Below are 25873 nucleotides of genomic sequence, written 5' to 3' on the forward strand. Positions count from 1 at the left end.
ACATTTTTCTTGAGTCTGCCCCCCTTCAATCTCATTTCATGTCCTCTAGTTCTACCGCCTTCCCATCTCCGGAAAAGGTTCGTTTGCAGATTAATATCTTTCAAATATTTGAACGTCTGTATCATATCACCCCATGTTTCTCCTTTCCTCCAGGGTATACATGTTCAGGTCAGCAAGTCTCTCCTTATACGTCTTGTAATGCAAATCCCATACCATTCTCGTAGCTTTTCTTTGCACCGCTTCAATTCTTTTTACATCCTTAGCAAGATACCGCCTCCAAAACTGAACACAATACTCCAGGTGGGGCCTCACCAACGACTTGTACAGGGGCATCAACATCTCCTTTCTTCTGCTGGTCACACCTCTCTCTATACAGCCTAGCAACCTTCTAGCTACGGCCACTGCCTTGTCACACTGTTTTGTCGCCTTCAGATCCTCAGATACTATCACCCCAAGATTCCTCTCCCTGCCTAACACATACATCTCTCGTGGATTTCTACTCCCTAAGTGCATCACTTTGCATTTCTTCGCATTGAATTTTAATTGCCAAACCTTAGACCATTCTTCTAACTTCTGCAGATCCTTTTTCATGTTTTCCACTCCCTCCTGGGTGTCCACTCTGTTACAAATCTTAGTATTTTTTTTTTTTGTTACATTTGTACCCCGCGCTTTCCCACTCATGGCAGGCTCAATGCGGCTTACGTGGGGCAATGGAGGGTTAAGTGACTTGCCCAAAGTCACAAGGAGCTGCCTGTGCCTGAAGTGGGAATTGAACTCAGTTCCCCAGGACCAAAGTCCACCACCCTAACCACTAGGCCACTCCTCCACCCGCAAATAGGCAAACTTTACCTTCTAACCCTTCGGCAATGTCACTCACAATATATTGAACAGAATTGGCCCCAGCACTGATCCCTGAGGCACTCCACTACTCACCTTTCCCTCATCCGAGCGAACTCCATTAACCACCACCCTCTGGCGTCTGTCCGTCAACCAGTTCCTAATCCAGTTCACCACTCCGGGTCCTATCTTTAGCCCGTCCAGTTTATTTAAGAGCCTCCTGTGGGGAACCGTGTCAAAAGCTTTGCTGAAATCTAAGTAGATTATGTCTATAGCACGTCCATGATTCAGTTCTCCGGTCACCCAATCAAAGAATTCAATGAGATTCATTTGGCACGATTTACCTGTGGTAAAACCATGTTGTCTCAGATCTTGCAAATTATTGGCTTCCAGGAAATTCACTATCCTTTCCTTCAGCATCGCTTCCATTACTTTTCCAATAACCAAAGTGAGGCTTACCGGCCTGTAGTTTCCAGCTTCTTCCCTATCACCACTTTTGAGAAGAGGGTCTACATCTGCCAACTATAAAATTTTTATAAAGATACTAGCCCGCAGATTTCAACTTGTCCTTCCTCGGTTGATACACGAGGACCATGTGGGATTTATTGCGGGTCGCCAGACTTATGATAACACTAGATGCCTGCTGCACCTAATCTAACAGGCGAGAGATGATCAGGTACCAGCGCTGTTACTCTCAATTGATGCTGAAAAAGCATTTGATCGGGTGAACTGGTCCTTCCTGTTTGCTGTGTTGAAGCTTGTGGAGATAGGGGGGCGCTACTTGGCGTAGCTCCAATTGCTGTATGAAAACACGTTAGCAACTCTAAAAATAAATGGCACATATACTAAGACTTTGGAGCGCCATAGGAAACCCAGACAGGGAAGTGCAGTTTCTCCACTACTTTTTGCTTTGTCCATTGAACCACTTGCTAGCTTGATTAGGGGGAATCTTATGATTAGAGGTCTGGTTAGGGGACGAAGGAAACATAAAATCATGCTGTTTGCAGATGATGTGCTCTTGACCCTGTCTTCCCCGGAGTCCTCACTGCAACAGGTTATGGAAACTATTACACAATATGGTCAATTATCAGGGTTTAAGATCAATATCACCAAATCGGAAGTCCTTAATCTTACGGTTCCTCCACAGGAAATCTCTCAGCTGAAAGCTGCCTTCCCATTTGTCTGGGCAGCCAAATCTATTAAATACTTGGGGATCTCTGTAACTCCCAGTGTTGAGGGCTTATTTTCAGCTAATTACCCTAAGAAGATTTTAGAGCTTTTTGCGGAGCTAGACAGATGGGAAGGACTGACTGTATCATGGACGGGGCGTATTTATGCAATCAAAATGATGTTGCTTCCTAAATTACTGTATTTATTCTTAGCTCTCTCGATCCCAATACCTCGCAGTTTCTTTGTACAACTCAATTGAAAATTGTTTGCTTATATCTGGCGGAAGCGTCCACCCCAAGTGCGCCGAGCCATGATGTTTCAGACATCTGCTAGAGGGGGTATGGGAGTCCCTAATTTTTATCTGTATTATCAAGCGGCTCAGCTGAAAATATTAGCAGATTGGACCCTGGCCACCACCAAGAAATGGCTCCATTGGGAGCAGGCCTAGTTGGGGACCCGTTTCTTGGGGGATGTCCTGTGGCTACCGGGGAGTGATCTATTGGCTATAATCTGGAGTGTCCCAATGAGGGTGGGTCACTCGCTCTGTACCTGGTACTATATTCGGCAACAATTCTTCCCGGATCGGAAATATTATTTGCAGACAGCTATCCACTGGGCTCCGGGTTTTCCCTCAGGCTCCTCAGAACCGATATATAAACGGTGGGCTCTAGCTGGTTTGTATACTCTTGGTCAGGTTTGGGCTAATGGGAGGATACTTAATTTTGAAGAGCTCCAAGAGGAATATGTGCTGGTTGAGAGTGACCTTTTTTATTATAGCTGTCTGCGAGACTTTATCCATAGACGGGCAAGGGAGGAACTGGACCTAACTGAAACAGCATTAGAGCAGGCCCTGCGGAGTGGGGGGGGGGGGGGGGGGTAGAGGAAGTGTATCTCATATATATTTAGCTCTTTTGTTTTATACTAACTCCCAATTATATTATACCAATAGATGGGAGACAGCATTACAGAGCACCCACCCGCTGGAAAATTGGTCGAGGGGGTACAGATTCTTGCTCAAACCATCATTAGCTCAGCCTTTGGTAGAAAATGGCTTTAAAATGTTGTACTGGTGGTATTATACCCCTTATAGGCTACAGCAAATGTATCCCAAAGTATCTGCAGACTGCTGGCGTAACTGGTGCTCGGGGCACATTCTTGCATATATGGTGGTAGTGCCCGGTGGCCCAGGCTAACTGGAAACAAGTGATCCGGTTGGTCCATCAATTATTGCAACAACATAATCCTTGAAAAGCGGGATATTGTCTGCTACATTTTAAACCTCCTGAGATTCGTATCTCCCAGCATAAGCTTGCAATTCAGTTTTTTGTTGCTGCAAAGTTGTCTTTGGCACGGGCTTGGAAACAACAGACTTTACCTTCTATGCAACTCATATTGCACAAAGTGGACTTCCTATACCAAGTGTCGAAACTTACTGCAATGAGAAGAGGCCACCTGGTGATGTTTAAAAAACTTTGGCAACCCTATGAACAGTCAAAAGCACAGTTGTCAGCGCCACCATGATGCCTTGGGGAAGGGGGTGGAGGTGGGGGAGAATTAGATGACTAACCAGCTTATTTTCGAAAGAGAAAAACGCCTATAGTGCGACCTAAATTGGGAGATAGACGTTTGTCTCGCAAAGGCGCCCAAATCGGTATAATCGAAAGCCGATTTTGGGCGTTTCCAACTGCACTCCATCGCAGAAACGAATAAAGTTGACGGGGGCGTGTCGGAGGCGTGGTGGAGGCGGAACTGGGGCGTGGTTATCAGCCGAGGAGAGATGGGCGTCTTTAGCTGATAATCGAAAAAAAAAGGCGTTTTTACCATGATTTTGGGTCACTTTTTTTGGACCCTTTTTTTTCACGAACAAGTCCCAAAAAAGTGCCCCAACTGCCCAGATGACCACTGGAGCGAATTGGGGATGACCTCCCCCGGACTCCCCCAGTGGTCACTAACCCCCTCCCACCAAAAAAACCCCCCCCTTTAAAAACTTTTTTCCCAGCCTGTATGCCAGCCTCAAATGTCGTACCCACCTCCATGACAGCAGAATGTGTTCGATCCTGTCACAGCCTTTCCCTGGGTCAGATGTGGCTCTCGGGTGCAGTACAGGGTCACATCAGCATTGCATTGTGGTGGGTGTAGGGTATTGGGCTCCGTGATTTCATTAGCTTGTGTTACAGTCTCACAATGTTGGTAGTTGGTAGGCTCTTCTCCCATGGTGCTTTTCCCCCTGCCTACTAGGTCAGAGTGTGCCCTGTTGTGTTTCCTGTTGTAGTCCATGCGGTAGTGGCCATTTTTGTAAGCCAGTTTTAGTTCCCTTTCCTGTGTTTTTCACGTTAGACAATTTAGTTCTTCCCTTGAATGTGGCTGAATGAGGGCATTGTACAGCATTCTGCCAGTTCTGACCTACTGCTCATCTCAGTACCAGGGAGACTCGTTGCCAGTGGGGCACAACCTCTGATCTGCAGTTAACTGTGAGTAAAGGCGGTTATTCCAATATAGGACGTTTTCGTAGAGATTAGTCTTCAGGTGTCAACTGGTGTGCCAAAGTTATATAGCAGCAACCAGTCCTAGAGGCCTGCATGTATGCAGGTCCCTGGAGCACTTTTAGTGGGTACCGCAGTGCACTTCAGCCAGGTGGCCCCAGGCCCATCACCCCCACACCTGTAACACTTGTGCTGGTAAATGGGAGGCCTCCAAAACCCACTGTACCCACAGGTAGGTGCCCCCTTCACCCCTAAGAGGTATGGTAGTGTTGTACATTTGTGGGTTTTGGGGGCGGGGGGTTGGGTGTTCAGCACCCTTGGAAAGGGAGCTATGCATGTGGGAGCTTTTTCTGAAGTCCACCGCACTGATGTAGGGTGCCCAGTTGGTGTCCTGGCATATCAGGGGGGCGAGTGTACTACGAATTGTGGCCCCTCCCACGACCAAATGGCTCGGATTAGGACGTTTTTGAGCTGGGCGTTTTTAGTTTCCATTATCGCTAAAAAAAAACAAACGCCCAGCTCAAAAATGTCCATTTTTTTTCGAAAATACGGTTCGGCCCGCCCCTTCACGGACTCGTTCTCAGAGATAAACGCCCATGGAGATAAGCGTTTCCATTCGATTATGCCCCTCCACGTGTATTAGCTTCTGTATGCGACAACAGTTTTCAGTTATGTTATGTATGGAACTACAGAATTTTCAATAAAACTTTCAATTGCAAAAAAAAATTTAAGATGAGATGATCCACAATTTGTGTGATTAGGTTTTGTTGTTTCATTTTACTTTTAACTGTAAGCGTCAGAGGTAACTGAGTAAAAGTAGTATAAATTGGTGAAATTATTACCCTAGTAAAAATAAAGGTAGCAAATATTTCCTTTACTGCTTTACAAGTAAAAGTGACAAAACCTTTAAGTACAGTAATTAGTCACACTTAGTTACTGTACAACACTGATAAAGAGATGGAACAGTTTGCCAGTGGAAATTCAAGGAAACCTGTAATAATTACACACAGAGGCTCCTCAGTTGTGAGAATGTGAGGTTGAAGTCTTACTTTCATTTTATACTTTTGAGATTGTCACTTCTTTGTTTCTAGTGCTGAATGAGTTTAACATGTTTTTCAGAGAGCTAGATTCTCTAACTAGTTTTTTGCTTGTCTGGATTTTATGCCACAGGTGACGTGGAGTGATATTGCTGGTTTAGATGACATTATTAATGACCTGAAAGACACAGTGATTCTACCTATTAGGAAGAAACGTTTGTTTGAAAACTCTAGGCTGTTGCAGCCTCCCAAAGGTAAGGCCAGTCGTACTGCAAATAAATATGGATGTTCCAGTGATGGTTGTATTGTGGTTAGTAAATTCTGTTTGCAAGGTATACCCCTAGGAAATAAACCCCTGAAATTCAGAGGTTTTAAAGCCACTGACCACTGCAGGCTGAATCTAACCCTAATATTCAATGCCAGGCTCGTGTCCGGTCATCTGCCAATCCAAAAGTTATGACAAAAACAAGAGGCACTAATCTGCCCACTGAGAAATCAACGGGATAAAAGCAGAGTTGGAGCATGGTGAGAAGTGGAAAAAGTGGTTTGGTTAATTTTTTTTAATCACTTCTTCTTTTTTTTATTCATTCGTTTCTGTGGTTTTTATGTGATCTGCTTTTATCCTGTTGAATCCAAAAGTTATGTACAGGCTGGCTAATGTTCAGAGCTGGCACCCACATAGCCAAATGGGCAAAAATAGGACTGCCTTTTGTTTGGTTTTGTATGCCTGCTTAGCTATGAGGACACAGGCACTGAGTACAGCCAGTGTGCCTGCATAACTGTTAGCTCCTTCCTGACTGCCCCAGCACTAGCTGCGCAGTACCGCGGTGGTCAGAGGGACTATTTAGCGGCATTCTGTGGCTTGCTGAGGGGGTTTAATCGGCTCTTGCCTGCTTAAACCTCATTGAATATTGACCCCAAAGATTTTACTAGTATGGAGACTGCAGTTCTTTCCTACTGTCACTAGGAGGTCTACTTCAGTTTTTTAAAATGAGCTGAGAAATGTAAGGAAAACATAGCACAAGCACAGGTGTTAAACTGAAAGTTGCTGCTTCGATTTCTCCACACAACTAACTAGCCTAACATCTTCATTGCTCATGTAGTCATGGGAAGTATGTTGTGATTTTCTGGGTCATTTATTATGTGACTTTTGGACTTTAATAACCTGAATCCCAGGCAGAGTCCAGAAACTACTTTGCCTTGTGTTGCTTATCCGATATACCCTGAATAGTTATGTTCAGAAAAAAATCAAAATTGTGTAAAATTAATAGCTTTTTATTTATTTATTTTTTGCATACTGTTTTAATGTGCTAGTTTAACAATGCATAATCTGTGTGAAATGTCACTTATTTTATGCCTGTTTTATAAAGGCCGCCATCCAATTGGTTGGAATAAAAACACAGAAGTATGCGAGGTAACCAACCAATAAATTATTGAGATGGACTATCATAATAGAGGTTTGAAGCATAGTCCCCCCAATCAATTAATATCATATTGAACTGATAATGGCCTAATGCTCTATTTTGTTTTTTTGTCGCATATATGCAAATACAATCAATAAGATTATTCAGCATTCCCATAGAAACAAGTCTGGAAAGGTGTACTCCTTTTTGGAGTACTCAAGTTCTAAATGTGTCTGCCTTACCTACTGCTTAGTGTACTTGCTGTTCATGATGGAGACAGACTGCATTCAATGTCTTCTTCCCCAAAGATCACACACAACCTGAAAAAAAAAATAGTGTAGATGCTCTTTCCATCTGGTGTCAAATTGCATACCACTTAAAATGGACAAAGAAAAAGCGTGGGCATGGCAGTCCACATGGTGGTAAAATATATGGGGGCTTTTAGCACATCTACTTCATGGTAAATTTCAAACAAGGTGGGCTGTTTCTCTTTGAAATTTAGTGTAACATCTGTGTGTTAAATGGTCACATGTTATACCTGCTGTTTAGCATGGCAACTGAAAGGGACAAATAGTGTGTGAAAGTGTCATGTACTCTTGCTATTTGTCCACCGGCCCAAGTAACATCTCTGTGAATACTACCTCACAATCCAGGTAAGAATATGTGTACCAAGGAAGACCATACCCACGTTTAACTGGATTGAGAGGTCTTTTACTAAAGCTTATCTCGAGCTATCTGCAGCAGGGCCCATTTTATTCCTATGGGCCCTGCTGCAGATAACTCGACCTAAGCTTTAATAAAAGACCCCCTGAGTGAGGGCACTTTTCAAATGGTTCATTCTTTGAAAATTGCCGTTCAATAGATTGGATGACTTTAATTTTGAATATTGTAAACCACCTAGACTTGTCCTCAAATTAGATGGTATATAAAGTCGTATAATAAACTTAATAATCCAGAGTCTTTCCAAAACATGAAAATCCTGTCAAACCTATGTGATATCAGAGCATGAGCTCAAAAAGGCTACCTGTGTATGCACACATTTGTGTGTTTATAGACAGTAATAACTTAAACTGGTTACCTACCTATCTTGATTTTTGCATATAATTCCGGAGCTGTTTATTGTGAGATAACATCGTATGAATGCACAGAAGCACTGATATTCCAGTGCATGATTCATCCCTGAACTGATTTACTGCAGTTATAAAATTGTTATAGGCTTTATTTCTAAATTAAACTGAACTTGAAAAATATTTTCCCATTACAAAAATAGTTATCCTTTCCTTACAAAATTATTTTTCTTGAATCATTCTGTTTACAGAAGACTGTAAGTATAAAGACAGCCATCCTGAGTTTACAGACACTATAACGGAGCATGTTTATTGTTTTTCAGGGGTTCTCCTGTATGGCCCTCCAGGATGTGGTAAAACTCTGATTGCCAAGGCTACCGCAAAGGAAGCAGGCTGTCGGTTTATTAACCTTCAGCCTTCTACGCTGACTGATAAATGGTATGGGGAATCCCAAAAACTGGCTGCTGCAGTTTTCTCCCTTGCGATGAAACTGCAGCCTTCTATCATCTTTATTGATGAAATAGGTAAAGTATGATGGACTTTGGGGCCAGCGTTAAACATGATGGTGGTGATGATGATTATGCTCATGTCGAAGCATCTCTGTCTGTGCACTGACATCTATCACTATGTATTTTTGTTGTAATTTTGATTACCATCTCCTAACTTTAATTTTCTAGCTGGTTGACTTTAGGCTTTTAGGCTTTATCTTGTTTATTTGCTTTGAGTCCCATCATACCTAATTTGAAGTAGAATGTGAAGTGATGGATAAAGACTGTAGTACTATTCCTGGATGGATGCAAACCATTCCTTCCAAATAGATCCTTATTGTTCCAGCTGTATTCCTATTTACCAATAGATCGAAAATCACCTCTCTTCAATCATAAATTGAAGTCTTTGTAGGGACAACTCTCCTTTATGATCTCCTGTGAAGATACTTCTCCCATTATTCTTGCCTTTTTCTTTTGGATCTTTGTGCTAGCTTGACATCAGTTAAGTCATTTGTGTATAGCATGTCTGTAGCTAACCTCTGGTCTTTCTTTGCCCAGTACATGTATTTATTTCATGAATATAGCTAATCTAAAGTCCTGATTGAATTTCAGTAATACATAATATGATCATAACATCACAATACAACATACTGTATAAAGTATCAATAATGTATACAATAAAAAAAAGCAGTAACTTAAAACATAATTCCCTTTAAAGCTATAGGTGGCACAGCAGCAGCCTGGTAGTCTCATTCAAAATAGGTTTTCTACAGTGAGAACCTTAAACTCATCTACCATCAAAGAAGGCTCTGTCCAAAAAAAAAAAAAAAAAAAACCAACAACCTTCAACTGATGTCTTCTGTTTCTCAGCTGGCAATGGAAGGCAGCTATCATATAAACAGGAACGATGTAGTTTAGATTTCTTTCCTCCCCACCAAAAGCTCTCTATTACACTAGACAGTTTTTTCAAGTCTTTCTGTAAAACATGGATGGGTAGGGCTTGAAAACATAAAGCCATTAAGGCAAAATGGACATTTGGAATAGACTGATCTGACCGCTAAGGGTTAAAGGCAGATGGTTCCAGCTTTCTAATTGATGTTTAGACATTTCCATTAAATGGGTAACGATAAGAGGACCAAGAAACATAGTATCTATCGGAAGAAGAATCCCCAAATAACAGAAGTGATCCCGAGAGACCCAAATCCCTCTCTACCCTGTCCTGTATTGCTATAGCCTCTGACTTCTGAAGGTTAAGAGTAAAAACGGAGAAATGTTTGTATTCCTGAAACTTTCCAAAAGAACTGGAAAGGATTCTTCAGTATTAGTTATGTTTACCAACAAGTCATCGGCAAATGCTACAAGACTCCCTTGCACATCCCTTGTAAATGTATCCAAAGTTAAAACAAAAGAGGGAGGGGCTAGGGGACAACCCTGCCTAGTACCTCTGAGAACTCCTCAGAAAGTTGAACGTGTACCCAAATTCTTGCTCTTGGGTTAGCATATGAGGTTTGAAGTGCTTGAGAAAAATGGCCCACTATACCATATTTATGTAAAACTTGAAACATGAAGTCCCATTGTATGCAGTCAAATGTTTTTCTGCGTCGAAACTAATAAGTAAAGGAGGACTGCTAGCCTGCTTGACTTGTTCCAAGGAGACCAAAATTCAACAGTTTTCACTCTGTAATGATCCCTTACAAAGCCTGGTTTGGAATCTAATAAAATTAATGGTAACACCCGTGCTAAATGGTTTTCTAGAATCTTAGCTAATAGTTTGGCTTCTGAGCAGAACAGTGTGATGGGTTGATTAGATTCCGGGAGCAGTGGGTCTTTTCCTGGTTTGGGGAGAACTGTTATCTGGGCAGATGCCTAAATAATCACAGAGTTGGAGAGGGATTTTCAGTAGAAGTGGTAGAACCCAGCTTTCTGAGATCCATTCTACCCTCACAAATAGAGAACAAAACTAGATACCATACGGCCTTTGTCTCTTTGTCAGGTGAATTTCACATTCTAATAATTGTACAATACTTTGTTAAACCGATGCAAATTCACCAAGAGTGTGATGAGCAGAAAGTATGTAATTTGATTTTATTTTCAATATTATCCTTTTTTGCTGCCTCCTGCCTTTACTTGTTTCTTGTGACCCCAGAGGGTTTGTTTTGTGGTATATTATGTTTTTGATTCTTTTGTGTGTGTGTGTGTGTGTGTGTGTTTTTCTATTAGACCTTATTTTTTATCAGATTGATTATTTGCTGTATTGAGGTACCACAAATGGCTTATTGTTTTATATATTTGAAAATATAAAAATGCATATGGAGTAATAATTTGGATATTGGATTGCAGTTATCAAAATTTCCTTTTTTTAATTGTGTAGATTCTTTCCTTCGAAATCGCTCAAGTTCTGACCATGAAGCAACAGCCATGATGAAAGCTCAGTTTATGAGTCTCTGGGATGGTCTAGATACAGATTTCAATTGTCAGGTATGCTGAAGATATTATAACTCCTATAGTGGTTGGTGGCTGGATAATACCATATAGAGAGCCAAGTTTGTACCAGAACTTAGCTTCTGTTCCATAGACAAACCAGGGATGTTGCAGAGGCAGTATTCACATCCTAGCGGTGGGTTGGGTGAAAGGGAGTAGACTGAAAGGATTCTCAGTCACTGCACAACAGTAGCCTGTAATGGCCAGACTGAAGATGCAAACAAGTGGAGAGAAATTCAGCATGTGGCCTCTGACGACCGTCACTATGATGGTTAGAAGAAGGGAAAGGTTTGTAGGGAGGGGGGTGGGGTGGAAACCTAGGGTTGCTTTGAATGAAGGTACATTGCAATATAGACTAACAGAGCCCTGTTTCAAGCTGAGCAGGAAGCCCAAAGAAGCAGGCCTTATGACTCAGACAACCTGAATATGAAGCAGCATAGTGGCGTGTGAGGGAATTATTTTACCTAGGGCTAAAGTAGGGGAAAAGTGGAGTGTTTGTAGCTAGTGATTCCTTTTTAATAGGGCTAACAAAAAGATGTTGTAGTATATGACTTCCCTTCCCCTCTCTAGGCTGCATTGTCAGGTGGTTCTAATAAAGCACTTATAAGTGATTTAATGTGACAGTGTTGTATGATTTGATTTTATTGTAAACCTCTTTGACACTTCATCGTATTGAGCAGTAAATCAAATTGTTGGAGCATCTTTCTGATGTTGGACTTAAACAAATGGTATGTATTAGTACACAAACACTATGGAATATTTTGGATCATGTATTGAAGGATATGGAATAAATGCTAGAGGTGGTTAAGACAAACGAATTGTCTTAGACTGATCATTCTTGGTAAAGTGGGTTATGCCTAATGCTGAGAGAGGGAAAATGGATTATTGGTTAAGTGAGGTTATTAGGGAAGATGTGGCTTTTGTGTATGAAGAAATTCAGTGAGAAATTACATGTTTACCCCTGGATTTGGCAGGTAGTAAATGGAATGAAATGATGCAATCTTTAAATGATTGTGTACTGCTAGGATGAGTTTGTACACTGAACCCAGTTAAAGCAATACTATATATTATACATGCACAGAGTACAGCATTTTGAAAGCAAATGGTTAAAGGAAAATGCACCAGAGATTAGAAGAGTGTCTGTGGGGATATTTCCAGGGATCAGTTACTATGTAACTTTGTAAGTCTAAGTGCTTTGAAAATATGCCTCTAAGTCTAAGGAAATAAACATATCTAATGAAGGTACCGGAATTTAGAATGTCCTTTTATTACTCTTGGTAAGCCATACAGACCACACAGTGCAAGTAGAAAAGGATTTATTTACAAATACAATTGCAAAACAAAAGTGTAAACAGAAGAAAAGTTGTAGGACGAGTTTAAACATACCTAATACAAATATACAGGATGATAAACACATCCCCTATGGGCAAAAGTCACCTGAAGAGCCCAGCTGTCAATGATCGCAAACTTTAAGGTAAAAACTGTATGACCTTAGTCTGTTAGTATTGGGTCATCTCTTCTGTGGTGGTAATCTTCTGTTGTTATTTCAGTGGATGTTGTGACGTAGAGTGTTGATGATCTTGATGAGTGCTTGAACATGAAGATCTTTGTGCGTTTTGCAGGTCTGGCTTGTATACAAGTTCTTATCAGAAGTGGCCTTCAAATCATGATGCCATAATGACAAGCAATTGATCTGTGCCCTTTTGTTGTAGTTATGGCAAACCACAAGAATGTCTTCGTCATCCTAGATATCCTCCCAATTTCTGGGGCTTCAAGCAGTCTGGGGCTGCATAAACTTATCCAAATTTATCTGTATACCTCCAAACTGAACCAGATGTGTCTCTAGGTTGACAGTGTCAGGGTCACGGCCAGAAGTCCTTCATAGATGCATGGCAAGCACCAGTCTTTCAGGCACAGTGTGTAGTGTAGTCAGATGACATAAGCTAGCACAGCAGTTTGAAATAAGTTATCATCTGTGATACACTGATTACAAGGGTCTTTACCCCCTATATGGCAGATTTAGCAAAGGATTTATATGATTGCAGAAGTGAAAGAAAAATACTATGTGAGGAATCACATAATTTAAATCTTTAAGACTAAAAAGTTATTTCATTTCAATGGGGATCTTTCATTAATGTCGGAGGGAGGGGTAGGGAAAAAGTTTACCATCAAGAAGAATTGTTATGTATGGAACTTAGCAGAGGAAAAAGATCAGGGATAAGGGAATGAACGAGATAGAGGGGATTTTCTTGAAAGGGGTGAGGAGGGAGAAGTTTTGGAAAGAGGGGTCAAATCGTAGAGAAGGTGATGGGATGCTTAATCCTTCGTTAGATCCTATTCCAAATAATTTGGTAAAAATGATTGATCGTGGAGTGTTGTTATGATCCACTTCCAACTCGTTAATGTTTGTTATTAGAACAGGGTTATGTTTTAGGAGAAGCAAAGCAAACGTTTGTCAGGCAAGTCTTGAAAAGTGAGGGGTTGGATTGTTTGAAAGTGAAAAACCTATAGACCAATAATGAATGCTGCATTATTAAAACCGTTAAAGAGAATCTGTTATGAGTAGGTAAAAGCTTATGTAAAAGGAAATGTATTGCATATCTGTCAATCTGGTTTTAGGATTAATCATAGTACAGATACCGTTTTGATAAATTTGGTGGATAGTATCGAGAGACAGGGACATTTTCTTCTTCTCTTGATATCTTTGGATCTACTGTCTGTATTTGATACTATTTAGGAAGTGTTTTGCAGGAAATTGGTCTATGTGATGTAGCGTTTCAATGGTTCTGATCTTTTTTTGGAAAAAAGGGAGATTGAGGGGCCCTTTTACTAAGCCACGTAAATGTCAGTGCGCGCCAATTTGGAGTTACTGCCCGGCTCTTGCAGTAATTTCCTTTTTGGCGCGCGCCCGATACGGGCGTGCGAAATACAATTTTTATTTTCTGGTGCTCGTCTGCTAAGTGCGCCAAGTGGCATTTGGCGCACACAGGTCATTACCATCCGGTTAACACATGAGACCTTACCGCTAAGTCAATGGCTGGCGGGTAAGGTCTCGGACCCAAAATGGACGTGTGCCAATTTTTATTTTGCCGCATGTCCATTTTCTGCAAAAAATTTGTAAAAAGGCATTATTTTGCAGGCGCGCTGAGAAATGGATCTGCACGCGCCCAAAACATGCGCCTACACTACTGCAGGTCATTTTTCAGCGCACCTTAGTAAAAGGACCCCTGAGTTGTTTAGGAAAAGAAGGCTTCAGAGGATTGTTTGGCTGTGTGATATTCCACAGGAATCGGTGCTCTCCCCACTGTTCCATATCTATCTGGCTCACTTTGGGACACAATATAGAGGGGCATATATATGCAGATGGCATTTAGTTGCCTTGCCATACTGACAGAGACCAGTAAAGGGCTGCTTGAGGAAAAAACGGATTGGTATATTAAGAAACATCTGTGTCTTTAAGAAGGTGTTCTGGTTTAGCCAGAGGGGGAAGGACTTGAGTGTGGCCAACTATCATGAATTACAAAGTTTAGACCAGTGGATTTGTTCAAAAGTTTGGTTGTAAAAATATATCGGAGTCTGAAATTTACTAATCAAATATGTGCAGTGGTGAGGGCAGCATTTAATTTATGTTCTACATGTTACAGTGGATTGGATCATTTTTGAAGAAAAAAAATGATGATGACTTTGATTCATTCTGTGCTTGTGAACAGGATTAATTATTGTAGCATGGTGTACCAGTGTCTTCCAGATTTTGGTTTAAAACATTTACAATGGGTGCTAAATTCCATCACAAAATAAATATGTTGCAAAGGCTAGTGCAATCATGTGACTGTTGCTGGAGTCCCTACATTAGTAACATAATTTTTGATTGACTATAAGTGTTTGAAGAGTGGCTGGCCAGATTATTTTGCAAAGTTGTTGAAGCAATGTAAGGCATTAAGAACCTTACATTCTCACAGCAGATGTCCTTGGAGATTTCAACTAATCTTGAGGTGAGCCTTTAGTAGTAGTTCATATTTATGGAAGTTGTATCCCCAGGAAATTAGTAATGAGACCAGTTATTTAAGATGTTGGCTATAATTTGGCTTTTCCAGCAGGTTTTAAAATTATTTTATCTTATTTTTCTGTCATTCTGTTACTATTGACATAATTTTGATTTTTTTTTTTAATTTTGTAACCTGTAGACAATATGTATAACTTTCAAGGTTCCCAGTTGGCTGAGATGCAGAATATCAAACCCTAAAAATAAATGTGTTTTTGCAGATGATGATTCTTTTCTTGATTTCACAGCCTATTCTAGATGTCTTGGGACCCGACTGGATGATGGCTTTGTTCTGTTGTATAATTTTATTTTTACTAAGATGAACAACTACGTTTACTTATATCTCACTTTGGCTATGGTTCCAGGATAACTAACCAAAATGCATCCCCTGGCAATTTCCAAATGCTCTGTGAACAGGTTAGCTGCAGGTCATCTTTCAAACAGTGGAATGATGGTACAGTGCTGTGTACATCATTTAGTACACTAAAGGCAAGCAAATATGCCAAAAAGAGGTGGCCCTGTGGCACGTAAAGAGCTTTTTATGTCCAAATCACAGAATTGAAATATTGTTTTCCTAGTTTGCTTTTCTTAATGAAGAGAAAATTTGTGCATGTTTTATTTTAAACTTTACTGTGTTGTTTGGGGTGGAATGAGGAATCATTCAGAGTGATAGTCCATAGTTAGATTTTTTTTTTTCAACCAGAGTTTTTTATTCTTTCTTTGCATCATTCTGATTTCTGATCCTAGGATTCTCTGTTTGCTATTCTTTTTGACTCTGTGGATTTGTCGAGCATTGTAAAATTAAAAATTCAAACCCTCAAATTTCAATTTCTTGGTTGCACGCTGGTAACTGTCATCCGTAGCTAATATCTGTGTTGAATTCAAAGAAGGATGGTTTTAGTATTGGTCAATGAAGAAATCCGATGGATAGAATGGGTGGGACAAGTGAGCTTTTTCTGCTATCATTTACTATGCATATGTAATGGCTCGTTAGCTTTTCTCCTGTATTTTGCAGACTGCAGAAAGATGTTATGTGTAGGACACATGAATCCGTTGAGCTTCGAACACCAGGGTAGTAGTTCTGTAAATAAAGTACTAATATTTATGTGGCAAATATACAGGTAAATGACTAGAATACTGGCATATATATGCATATAAATGTTGAAAATCTGCTTACATACTATTCTGTAAATACACTGATATCTTACTTGGCGTACATTTGACAGGTGAGCATACACAGATGAAGTCTGAGTGGGACTCGCTTATGCATGTGACAGACTACTACTATAAGTTATGCACCTATCTGATATCTAGATGCAGTTTACACCAGCTCTGTGGCTGGTGTAAGTGCTTACACGTATATACCCAGTTAGAGTAATATGCTATATAAGAAAGTAGGTGCTTACTGTCCTTCATAGAATAGGCCCCATTAGGTGCTTAAAGTTTGTCTCCTTTTATAGAATTGCCTACCAGCTAACTAAATCCTGAGTATACTGAGAAGTGTTTACTGAAGATTAAAAGCTAGCATGCCAGGAACAGCTTTATTATTTTGAAAATACATATTAGCATGCTATAACAAAAGGTTGCTTTAACAGGGAACTTATTACCACTTGTGCCTCCTTCCCCAGGGATATGAAATATCTTTCTCTCCAGAGCATTGACACCATCCTTCATGCCCACTATGTAAAACCTCACAGGAGCACTGACACTCTAGACTCATGGGGGTAATTTTTTATAAAGCTTTTTCTGCATATAAAGTCTGTTATAAACACAGAAAATGGCTTTTAAAATTGTGTGAATACATACTCATGTTAAAAGTGCATGCATATACACGTCTGTGCGTGTTTTATTGTGCAATCTATGCATAGAATTCCTAGGGTATTAATGTGGGCGAAGCAAAGGTGGGATTGTGATGTACACACATATTATAAAATACATGTGGATGTGCACACAATTACACCTTTTGGAGCAGGTGTTAATTTGTGGTCGGCTTTTTGTGTGCTATTGGGCCTGGAGTTTAGGAGCCTATTTTATAAAAGCACATAAGCACCTGTGCTGCAGCTAGACACCTTTTTGGACTTCTCACATAGGCATCCTGTTACAAAATCAAGCCCTTAGCCTTATACTGTGGAGATCTTTTTTCACTTGAATGGAATCTTTCTGGAAGGCTTTGCTCATGATGAGTCGTAAATAGTTTGAAACAAATTTGTATGTTGATAGGCTCAATTTGTTTCCATTCTTGCCTCTCTCAGCATATGCTTAATGTATGGTTATAGGAAATCCATACTGTGAAACAAACTGTTCATAGTTTCTCAATCCTCCTATAGGTGATAGTCATGGGAGCAACCAATCGTCCTCAGGATCTGGACACTGCAATAATGAGGAGAATGCCCACGCGTTTCCATATCAATCAGCCTGTAAGTGGGCACATGGCTTCCATTCTCAGTACACCACTCTGAAGTGCTGCTTACAGCCTACTACACCAACCTGTATTCCCCTGGCTCCAATGCAAGGACGCTGTCTGCACGGTAACGTCACCACATTGACTTGCCAGTAGCTGTCCTCTAGCACCACACTTTCAGCAATCAAGTAAAGAAACTAGCAAGCCTGGTACTGTTCAGTTTTTTTTGGAATGGAGGGCACAAGACAGTGAGAGGAGGGAAGATTGCATGTTCTATTTATTTTCATTCCTATATTGCACGCTCTTAAGGATTATTTTTTAATCATAAGGGAAGAAGGGTTGAACTTTGCCATCCTGCTGCTTTGGAAACCACAATTAATTATAACATTGGTAGTAGGATATTACTTTTCAATGGCTCCCTTAATGAACATTAACAACTGGAAAACAAAACATGTTGATAGTTTCCTAAAAGCTACGTTAAAATCAACACATAGCATCTGACAGTGACAATCTGAAATAATAGACCTTTGGGGTTTGGGTTGGCTTCATATCTCATCACTATCTCAAAATATCACTCCATTTAAAATACTTTTTTTTTTCAGTGTATATAAGGGTGGGGGTATCATCAAACTCTACTTTTATCAGGCACCTGCTCAAAAACCTTTTGGTACAGACCAGCTGTTGCCCTTGGGGGAGTGGGGGTGGCCCTATGGGAGGGGTTGGAGGAAGCTTTTGCTGAACGGGAAGATATTGGGAGGGGGCCATAGGTGGTATTGGAAAGCTATGTACTGAGGGGAGATACTTCAGGGAGCAGGAAATATGTAATTGGGGGCATTGAGGGGGGGTGATTTGTGATGAGAGGGCCCATTAGCAGCCAATGGCAGGAAGGCTGACCTTTAACTTAGATTGTCCAGCTTCTTTAACAATCAGCCTAGGAGCATTGGGCCACGGCTTAGTGTCCTTATGCTCTTGACCAGAAAAAAATATTGTCGGCTTTATGCTGGCATTCTTTTCCCCAGGAATAATGCAGCTTGTGGTATTTACCAATTTCCAGTTTTCCAGGCTGTCGGTTTTATCTGTAAACTCCTGACAGTCCTGTTTCTGCTGATCTACTTTAGTTTTTGATCTGGTCAGTGTCCCTTCGTGTTTGGTCTCTGCCTCCTCTGCTCATACTCCCACCTCCCTAATGTTGCTATGAATGTCATAAATCTTTTCCAGCACCTCCCCCCCTTGTGGCTCAAAATCCATTGGCAAAACTCCTTTATCCTGCTAGCCATCTCCCTACCATCCACATTTTCAAGCATGGCCTTTCTGTCTGAATTGGCCGGCAGTATACTCGCAGGGGAGTTTGTGCGATACATTGCTTCATCTCCTCTCAAGCTGACGTATGCTGCCTGTTTGCTGCTTCTGACATTTTAGATTTGCTGGCTTTTTCAATAGGGTTGATGTTATTCCCCCCCCCCCCCCCCCCCCCCCCCCGATGCTGGTACTTTTTGATGAAATGAATTTGACTGTAATATTCATGTAGAAATGACAGTGTGTGGATGCACCAAGATAAACATAAGGGTAAATGATTAAATATGTCACGGCTGGTCTGGACCAGGATGGCTTTTTCGCCATAAGAGTTTTGACCTGGTTCGGGTTAAAGTAGTGTTTGGTGATACCCACACATTTTATGTATACACAGAAATATACAATGAAAAAATATGTTAAAGAGAGCGGTATTTTGCAATGGTGATGATGAGATTTTTGGGCTCACCTTCATTGGTATAGATCAAATTATCCATATTTTCCATTTTTTTCTTTTTTTTTTTTTTGTTTCTTTTTCATGCAAAAGTATGACTGTCACAAAATTGTGTAGGTATGAAAAGCTGCTTGTATATCAGAGCTATTGAGTTAGAAAGAAAATCTGCCAATGGTCTGTTCAGACAGCATAATTTAATGCGCAGTGATCTAGTTTTTTGTTATGATTTACTCTGCAATAATTTTCTCATTCACAGGCGTTGAGGCAGAGAGAGGCAATCTTAAAACTGATCTTGAAGAATGAAAATGTAAGTAAAACATTTTTGTTAATTTTTCTGTGTTCTTGTGTCAGTGAGGTCTTGACTGCTAACATGGGAGTAATTTATTATTTGTTATCACTGTAATGTTATTCTGTGTACTCACATTTTGATTGTGATAATGCACCATATATACTTGAATAAAAACTGAGAATTATATTTGAGTCTCTTTTCACTCCCCCCCCCCTCCCCCCCCCCGGTTATCAGCATTACAGGCGTTCCTACCTCTGGCAAACGCTGACAAAGAAATGCGTGTGCTGGCTAGTGCAGGGCCAACATGGGACTTTCTTTGTCAGCATCAGCTGGAGGTAGGAACCGCTGTAATGCCAGCAATCAGGGGTAGGAGTGATGGTGTGGAGGAATAAATGCCGGCAACTCTGAGACGAGGCAAGGGGAGTGTGGAGGAAGAAATGCTGGTATTTTGCCAGAACATACCCTTGAGGGTCAGTGCTCCTGGTGTAAAAAAAAAAGCCATCATACTGCCAGCATTTAGAACAGACCCTATGTGTGGCTCTGGTATGAAACAGGCAAAGCATATTGCAAGCTTTTCACAGCCGATGAAATAAATGCTGGTAAACCGCAGGGAGAACAATTTTGCCCATATCAGGAGGAAGAGAGCCAGTTTTTAACAGCCCATCGAGATCATCGAGTAACCAGTTTACTGCGTCCATGGATTTGAGTAGGTATTTTGGGCATTGATCCAGGGAGCAGTTGGCTCGGGAACATTTCAACACTATGATCTTACATCCTCAACTGTTAGTGGTTGAAAAGATTCCCAGTATTGGTCAGTTTTGAGTCCTTGGATTGTAGGATCTCCGGTGATTGAGGCTGAACTACGGTTTGGACTATTTTTCTTTGTTGGAGTAGCTTTAGATAGTTCAGACCTAATTTGGAGGATTTTATTGCCGAAATGATCAGCTGGTGAGACTGTTTTCTGTGATTGTTAGTGGAAGCTATTTTTTTTTTAACTAAGGAGAAAAGCATTTTTGTTGTCAAGGTCATCTTGACCTATTAGGCTGCTATAGTACTGATGTTTTGAATCAGCTGCCTTCTTTTTGTAGCATCAGAAGGCAGACTTCTATTTGAATTTGGATTTATCAGTAGTATCTTCTTTCTCCATTGCTTTTCAAGGCATTGACGTTCCCTTTTTAGGATGGATAGTTCCTCTGTAAACCATGGTGAATTTCTGGGTGTCTTGACTTTTTTAGTAGTAAATGGAGCAATTTTGTCTAGTATAGTTTTCACCTTGGTATCCCAGCGGAATTTGATCGAACCATGTGTAGGAGATGAGGTAGTTAGGGAATCTGTTAGATCAGACCAGAAAGCGACATTGTTGATTTTACCTCCCTTTCCTAATAATTTCTAGCATTCTGTTTGCTTTTTTGGCTGCTGCTGCACACTGAGCAGATTTCAGCATATTATCTACTACGACACCCAGATCTTTTTCTTGAGTGCTGACCTCCAAGGTGGACCCTAGCATCAGGTAACTATGATTCAGATTATTCTTTCCAATGTGCATCACCTTGCATTTGTCCACATTAAATTTGATCTGCCTTTTGGACGCTCAGTCTTCCAATTTCCTAAGGTCTTCCTGCAATATTTCACAGTCCGCACATGTTTTAAGAACCTTGAATAGTTTTGTATTATCTGCAAATTTGATCACCTCACTCGTCATTCTGATTTCCATATCATTTATAAATATGTTAAATAGTACCGGCCCCAGTACAAATTGTACACCCTCCTCCATTGAAAGAAATGTCCATTTAACCCTACCCTTTGTTTTCTGTTGCATAACCAATTCCTAATCCACATCAGAACCTTGCCTCCTTATCCCACGGCTGTTTAATTTTCCCAGGAGTCTCTCATGAACTTTATAAAAAACTTTCTGAAAATCTAGATACACTACATCAACCGGCTCACCTTTATCCATATGTTTATTCACGCCTTCAAAGAAATGAAGCAGATGAGGCAAGACTTCCCTTGGCTGAACCCATGCTGACTCTACTGTGTCCCATTAAACCATGTTTGTCTACATGTTCAGTAATTTTATTCTTTATAATAGTTGCCACTATTTTGCCCGTCACGGACTTCAGGCTTATCGGTCTATAATTTCCTGAATCACCCCTAGAACCCTTTTTAAAAATCAGCGTCACATTGGCCACCCTCCAATCTTCAGGTACTACAGACAATTTTAACAAAAGGTTACATATTACTAACAGCAGATGAGCAATTTCATGCTTGAGTTTTTTGAGTACCCTTGGATGTATTTATCCGGTTCATGTGATTTACTACTCTTTAATATGTCAATTTGGCTCAGTACATCTAGGAGACCTCCCTCCTCCAAGGCAGCACAGGGGCTGCCAGACTGGAGGTGGGACTTCTCTACAACATCCCTGTAGGTCTCCTCTATGTACCTCTCCTTCTCCCTCAGCTCCACCAAGTCTGCTACTGTAGCCTCAAGAGAAAGGACCCTTTCTCTGAGAGCTAAGAGCTCTTTGCTTCGGGCACACACATATAACTGTTCACCAGCTGGGAGATAATAATACATGTGACATTCGAAGCGAAAGATTGGATAGCACCCCTCTCACTGCTGGACTGCTGACCCCATCTTATTATTTTTGAGCTTTTCAATAATTTAAAATTTGCTGGTGATCAAAGGTAAGCATAAAGTACAAACAATGAGATAAATTTGGAGATAGGCAAATTAAATCTGTCTATAGCAGTGATATGATACAATATTAAAAAATGGCTAAATTAGATCTTACCTGCTAATTTTCTTTCCTTGAGTCCCTCCAGACTGGACACTTGAATATATGCTCTCCTGCCAGCAGGTGGGAACTGAGAACTATTTTTTTTTGTTTTGTTACATTTGTACCCCGCGCTTTCCCACTCATGGCAGGCTCAATGCGGCTTCCATGGGGCAATGGAGGGTTAAGTGACTTGCCCAGAGTCACAAGGAGCTGCCTGTGCCGGGAATCGAACTCAGTTCCTCAGTTCCCCAGGACCAAAGTCCACCACCCTAACCACTAGGCCACTCCTCCACTGTATATAGCATTCTGTGCAGCCTAGCTATGGTCAGTATTTTCTTAACAAAACAGTGAATCTAGCTCCCCAATAAACACTAGGAGAAACTCAACATATCGCACATATTTGAAGTATCAACTAAGCGGATTTACAAACAGAGAAAAATAAAAAAAGTTCAACATTGTTTAAAACACATATCTATATAGCTATTTACAGCTGAGACACTGGGCAGGATCTGCACTGGCCTAGAGGGACTCAAGGAAATAAAATTAGCAAATAAACTCTAATTTAACCTTCCTTATCCTTCCAGACCAATCCAGAAGCTTGAGAATGTACCAAGCAGTATACAGGAGTCCTCTGACAACACACAGACTCCAAAAGCAGCATCTTGCTGTGCCTGAACATCTTACATGTAACGTTTGACAATAGAATGCATTAATGGCCAAATGACCATCTTGCAAATCTCTTGAAGTGGAATTAATTAATGTTCTGCCCAAGATGACACTTGACCTCAAATTGAATGAGCCTTGAGAATCACGAGAACCGCTGTGCCTGACAAAATGTGCACTGAAGCAATTTGCCTCCTTAATTCAGTATGCAGCTGTAGCCTTTGAGACTACATCACCCTTCCTGAGTCCACCAAAGAGCACATAAAGTCTGACTTCCTAAGTTCACTTTTCCTTGGCGAATAACAGTGGAACATCTTCCCCACATGCAACTTATGACCAGAGTGTCTAAAGATCAGTAAGGAGACCAATTGATTAAGGTGAAACAAAAGAACTATTTTAGGAAGAAAAGAAGGAGTTGGCCTAAGAACCACTTTTCTCCTCCAAACAGGACAAAGTCTACCACTCTGCCACCCTTCTTCCTGACCAGATAGTGGCTTTCTTGAAGGTAAGATCTTTCAAGACAGAGTCCTGTATCTTCTAAAGGAGCATGCAGCAAGGCTGATAATACTAAGTTAAGATCCAAGCTGGATGCCTGGGTGGTCTGAGTAATTTCACCCCTTTGAAAAACCTCACAACATTAGGGTGTGCTCCTAAGATCCAGCCCTGCACTGAACCTTGGTAATATGACACTGCAGCTAACAAAAGAGATGAAAGTGCCAAAATCTTATTGAAAGTGTGCTGTAAGAACTCTAAAAGATCTAAAATAGAATCTGTTAAAGGGTTACCTGATGATCCATATATCAATTTTCAAAAATCTTCCAGACCCTCATTTATGCTAAGGATATATAGGATTTCTTGGAATGCAATAAAGTCTCTATCACTAGAGCAGTGATTCTCAACTCAGTCCTTGGGACACACTCAACCAGTCAGGCTTTCAGGATCCCCACAATGAATATGCATAAGATAGATTTGTATAAAATAGAGGCAGTGCATGCAAATCTCTGATACGTATTCATTTTGGATATAACATCAGGGCATGCTAGAGAGGTAAAATTCCTTCACAAAGTCAAGGACTTACAGCTGGTACAGGAGCCAACGAGGAGGAAACATTCTAGACCTAGTCCTTAGAGGAGCTCATGATGTGGTGTAGGAGGTAATGCTGCTGGGGCTGCTTGCTAACAGTGATCATAACATGAGCAGATTTGATATCGGCTCTGGAGTAAGTACACACAGGAAATCTAATAGGTTAACATTTAACATTCAAAAAGGAGACTATGATAAAATTAGAAGAACGATGGAAAAAAAACTTAGAGGAACAGCTGCGAAGGTGAAAGATTTACATTAGGCGTGGATGCTGTTTAAAAATACCATCCTGGAAGCGCAGGCCAAATATATTCCATGTATTAAAAAGGAGGGAGGAAGACCAAATGACAATTGGCATGGTTAAAAAATGAGGTGAAGGAAGCTATTAAAGCTAAAAGAAAATCTTTCAGAAAATGGAAAGATCCGACTGAAAATAGTAAGAAACAGCATAAGGAATGGCAAGTCAAATGCCAAAGCGCTGATAAGGAAGGCAAAGGGGGACTTAAAAAAAAAAAGATCGTGGAGGAGGCAAAAACACACATTTTTTTTTAGGTATATTAAAAGCAATAAGCCAGAAAAAGAATCAGTTGGACCGCTAGATGACCGAGGGGTAAAAGGTATATTCAGGGAAGGCAAAGCCATAGTGAAGAGATTAGATGAATTCTTTGGTTCAGTCTTCACCGAGGAAGATTTGGGAGAGATACCTGTGCTAGAAAAGATATTCAAAGCTGACGAGTCAGAGAAACTGAATGAAATCTCTATAAACCTCGAAGATGTAATGGCACAATTTGACAAATTGAAGAGTAGCAAATTGTGTGGACCAGATGGTATTCATCCCAGAGTACTTATAGAATTGAAAAATGAACTTGCAGAACTATTGTTAGTAATATGTAATTTATCTTTAAAATCAAGCATGGTACTGGACAATTAGAGGGTAGCTAATGTAATGCCGATTTTTAAAAAAAGGTTCCAGAGGTGATCTGGGAAATTATAGACCAGTGAGCCTGATGTTGTTGCCAGGCTAAATGTTAGAGACTATTATAAAGAACAAAATTACAGAGCATATTCAAAAGCATGGATTAATGAGACAAAGCCAACATGGATTTAGTGAAGGGAAATCTTGCCTCACCGATCTATTAAATTTCTTTGAAGGGGTGAAAAAATATGTGGATAAAGGTGAGCCGCTCCAGTCGATATTGTGTATCTGGATTTTGAAAAGGTATTTGACAGAGTACCTTGTGAAAGACTCCAGAGGGAATTGGAGAGTCATGGGATAGGAGGTAGTGTCCTATTGTGGATTAAAAACTGGTTAAAAGATAGAAAACAGAGAGTAGGGTTAAATGGTCAGTATTCTCAATGGAGAAGTGTAGATAGTGAGGTTCCCCAGGGGTCTGTGTTGGGACCGTTGCTTTTAACATATTTTTAAATGATCTAGAGATGAGAGTAACTAGTGAGGTAATTAAATTTGTTGATGACACAAAGTTATTCAGAGTTGTTAAATTACAAGAGGACCTTATGAGACTGGGAGACTGGGCATCCAAATGGCAGATGACGTTTAATGTGAGCAAGTGCAAAGTGATACATGTGGGAAAGAGGAACCCGAAATATAGATACGTAATGCAAGGTTCCACATTAGGAGTCATTGACCAGGAAAGGGATCTAGGCGTCATCGTTGATGATACGTTGAACCCTCTGCTCAGTGTGCTGCAGCAGCTAAGAAAGCAAATAGAATGTTAGGTATTATTAGGAAAGAAATGGAAAACAAAAATGAGGACGTTGTAATACCTTTGTATTACTCCATGGTGTGACTGCACCTAGAATATTGTGTGCCGTTCTGGTCACGGCTTATAGTGGAATTAGTAAAGGTACAGAGATGGGCGATGACTTCACTTTGAGGAAAGGCTAAAG

At 40.6% G+C, this 25873-nt stretch overlaps 1 protein-coding gene across 4 annotated transcripts in view; it reads left to right on the forward strand.

Moving 5' to 3' along the window:
* The window catches only part of ATAD1 (ATPase family AAA domain containing 1), a 70522-nt gene that overhangs the window by 22236 nt on the left and 22413 nt on the right, over positions 1 to 25873 (forward strand). For all 4 annotated transcript variants that reach the window (XM_030203075.1, XM_030203076.1, XM_030203077.1 and 1 more), the window contains 5 exons: positions 5661 to 5781; positions 8321 to 8521; positions 10857 to 10963; positions 17336 to 17425; positions 19410 to 19460. In XM_030203075.1, the coding sequence (XP_030058935.1) occupies positions 5661 to 5781; positions 8321 to 8521; positions 10857 to 10963; positions 17336 to 17425; positions 19410 to 19460 (570 nt within the window). The remainder of the gene's footprint in view (positions 1 to 5660; positions 5782 to 8320; positions 8522 to 10856; positions 10964 to 17335; positions 17426 to 19409; positions 19461 to 25873) is intronic.

This window comes from Microcaecilia unicolor, chromosome 5 (genome assembly GCF_901765095.1).
Source record: "Microcaecilia unicolor chromosome 5, aMicUni1.1, whole genome shotgun sequence".
NCBI classification, from domain to species: domain Eukaryota; kingdom Metazoa; phylum Chordata; class Amphibia; order Gymnophiona; family Siphonopidae; genus Microcaecilia; species Microcaecilia unicolor.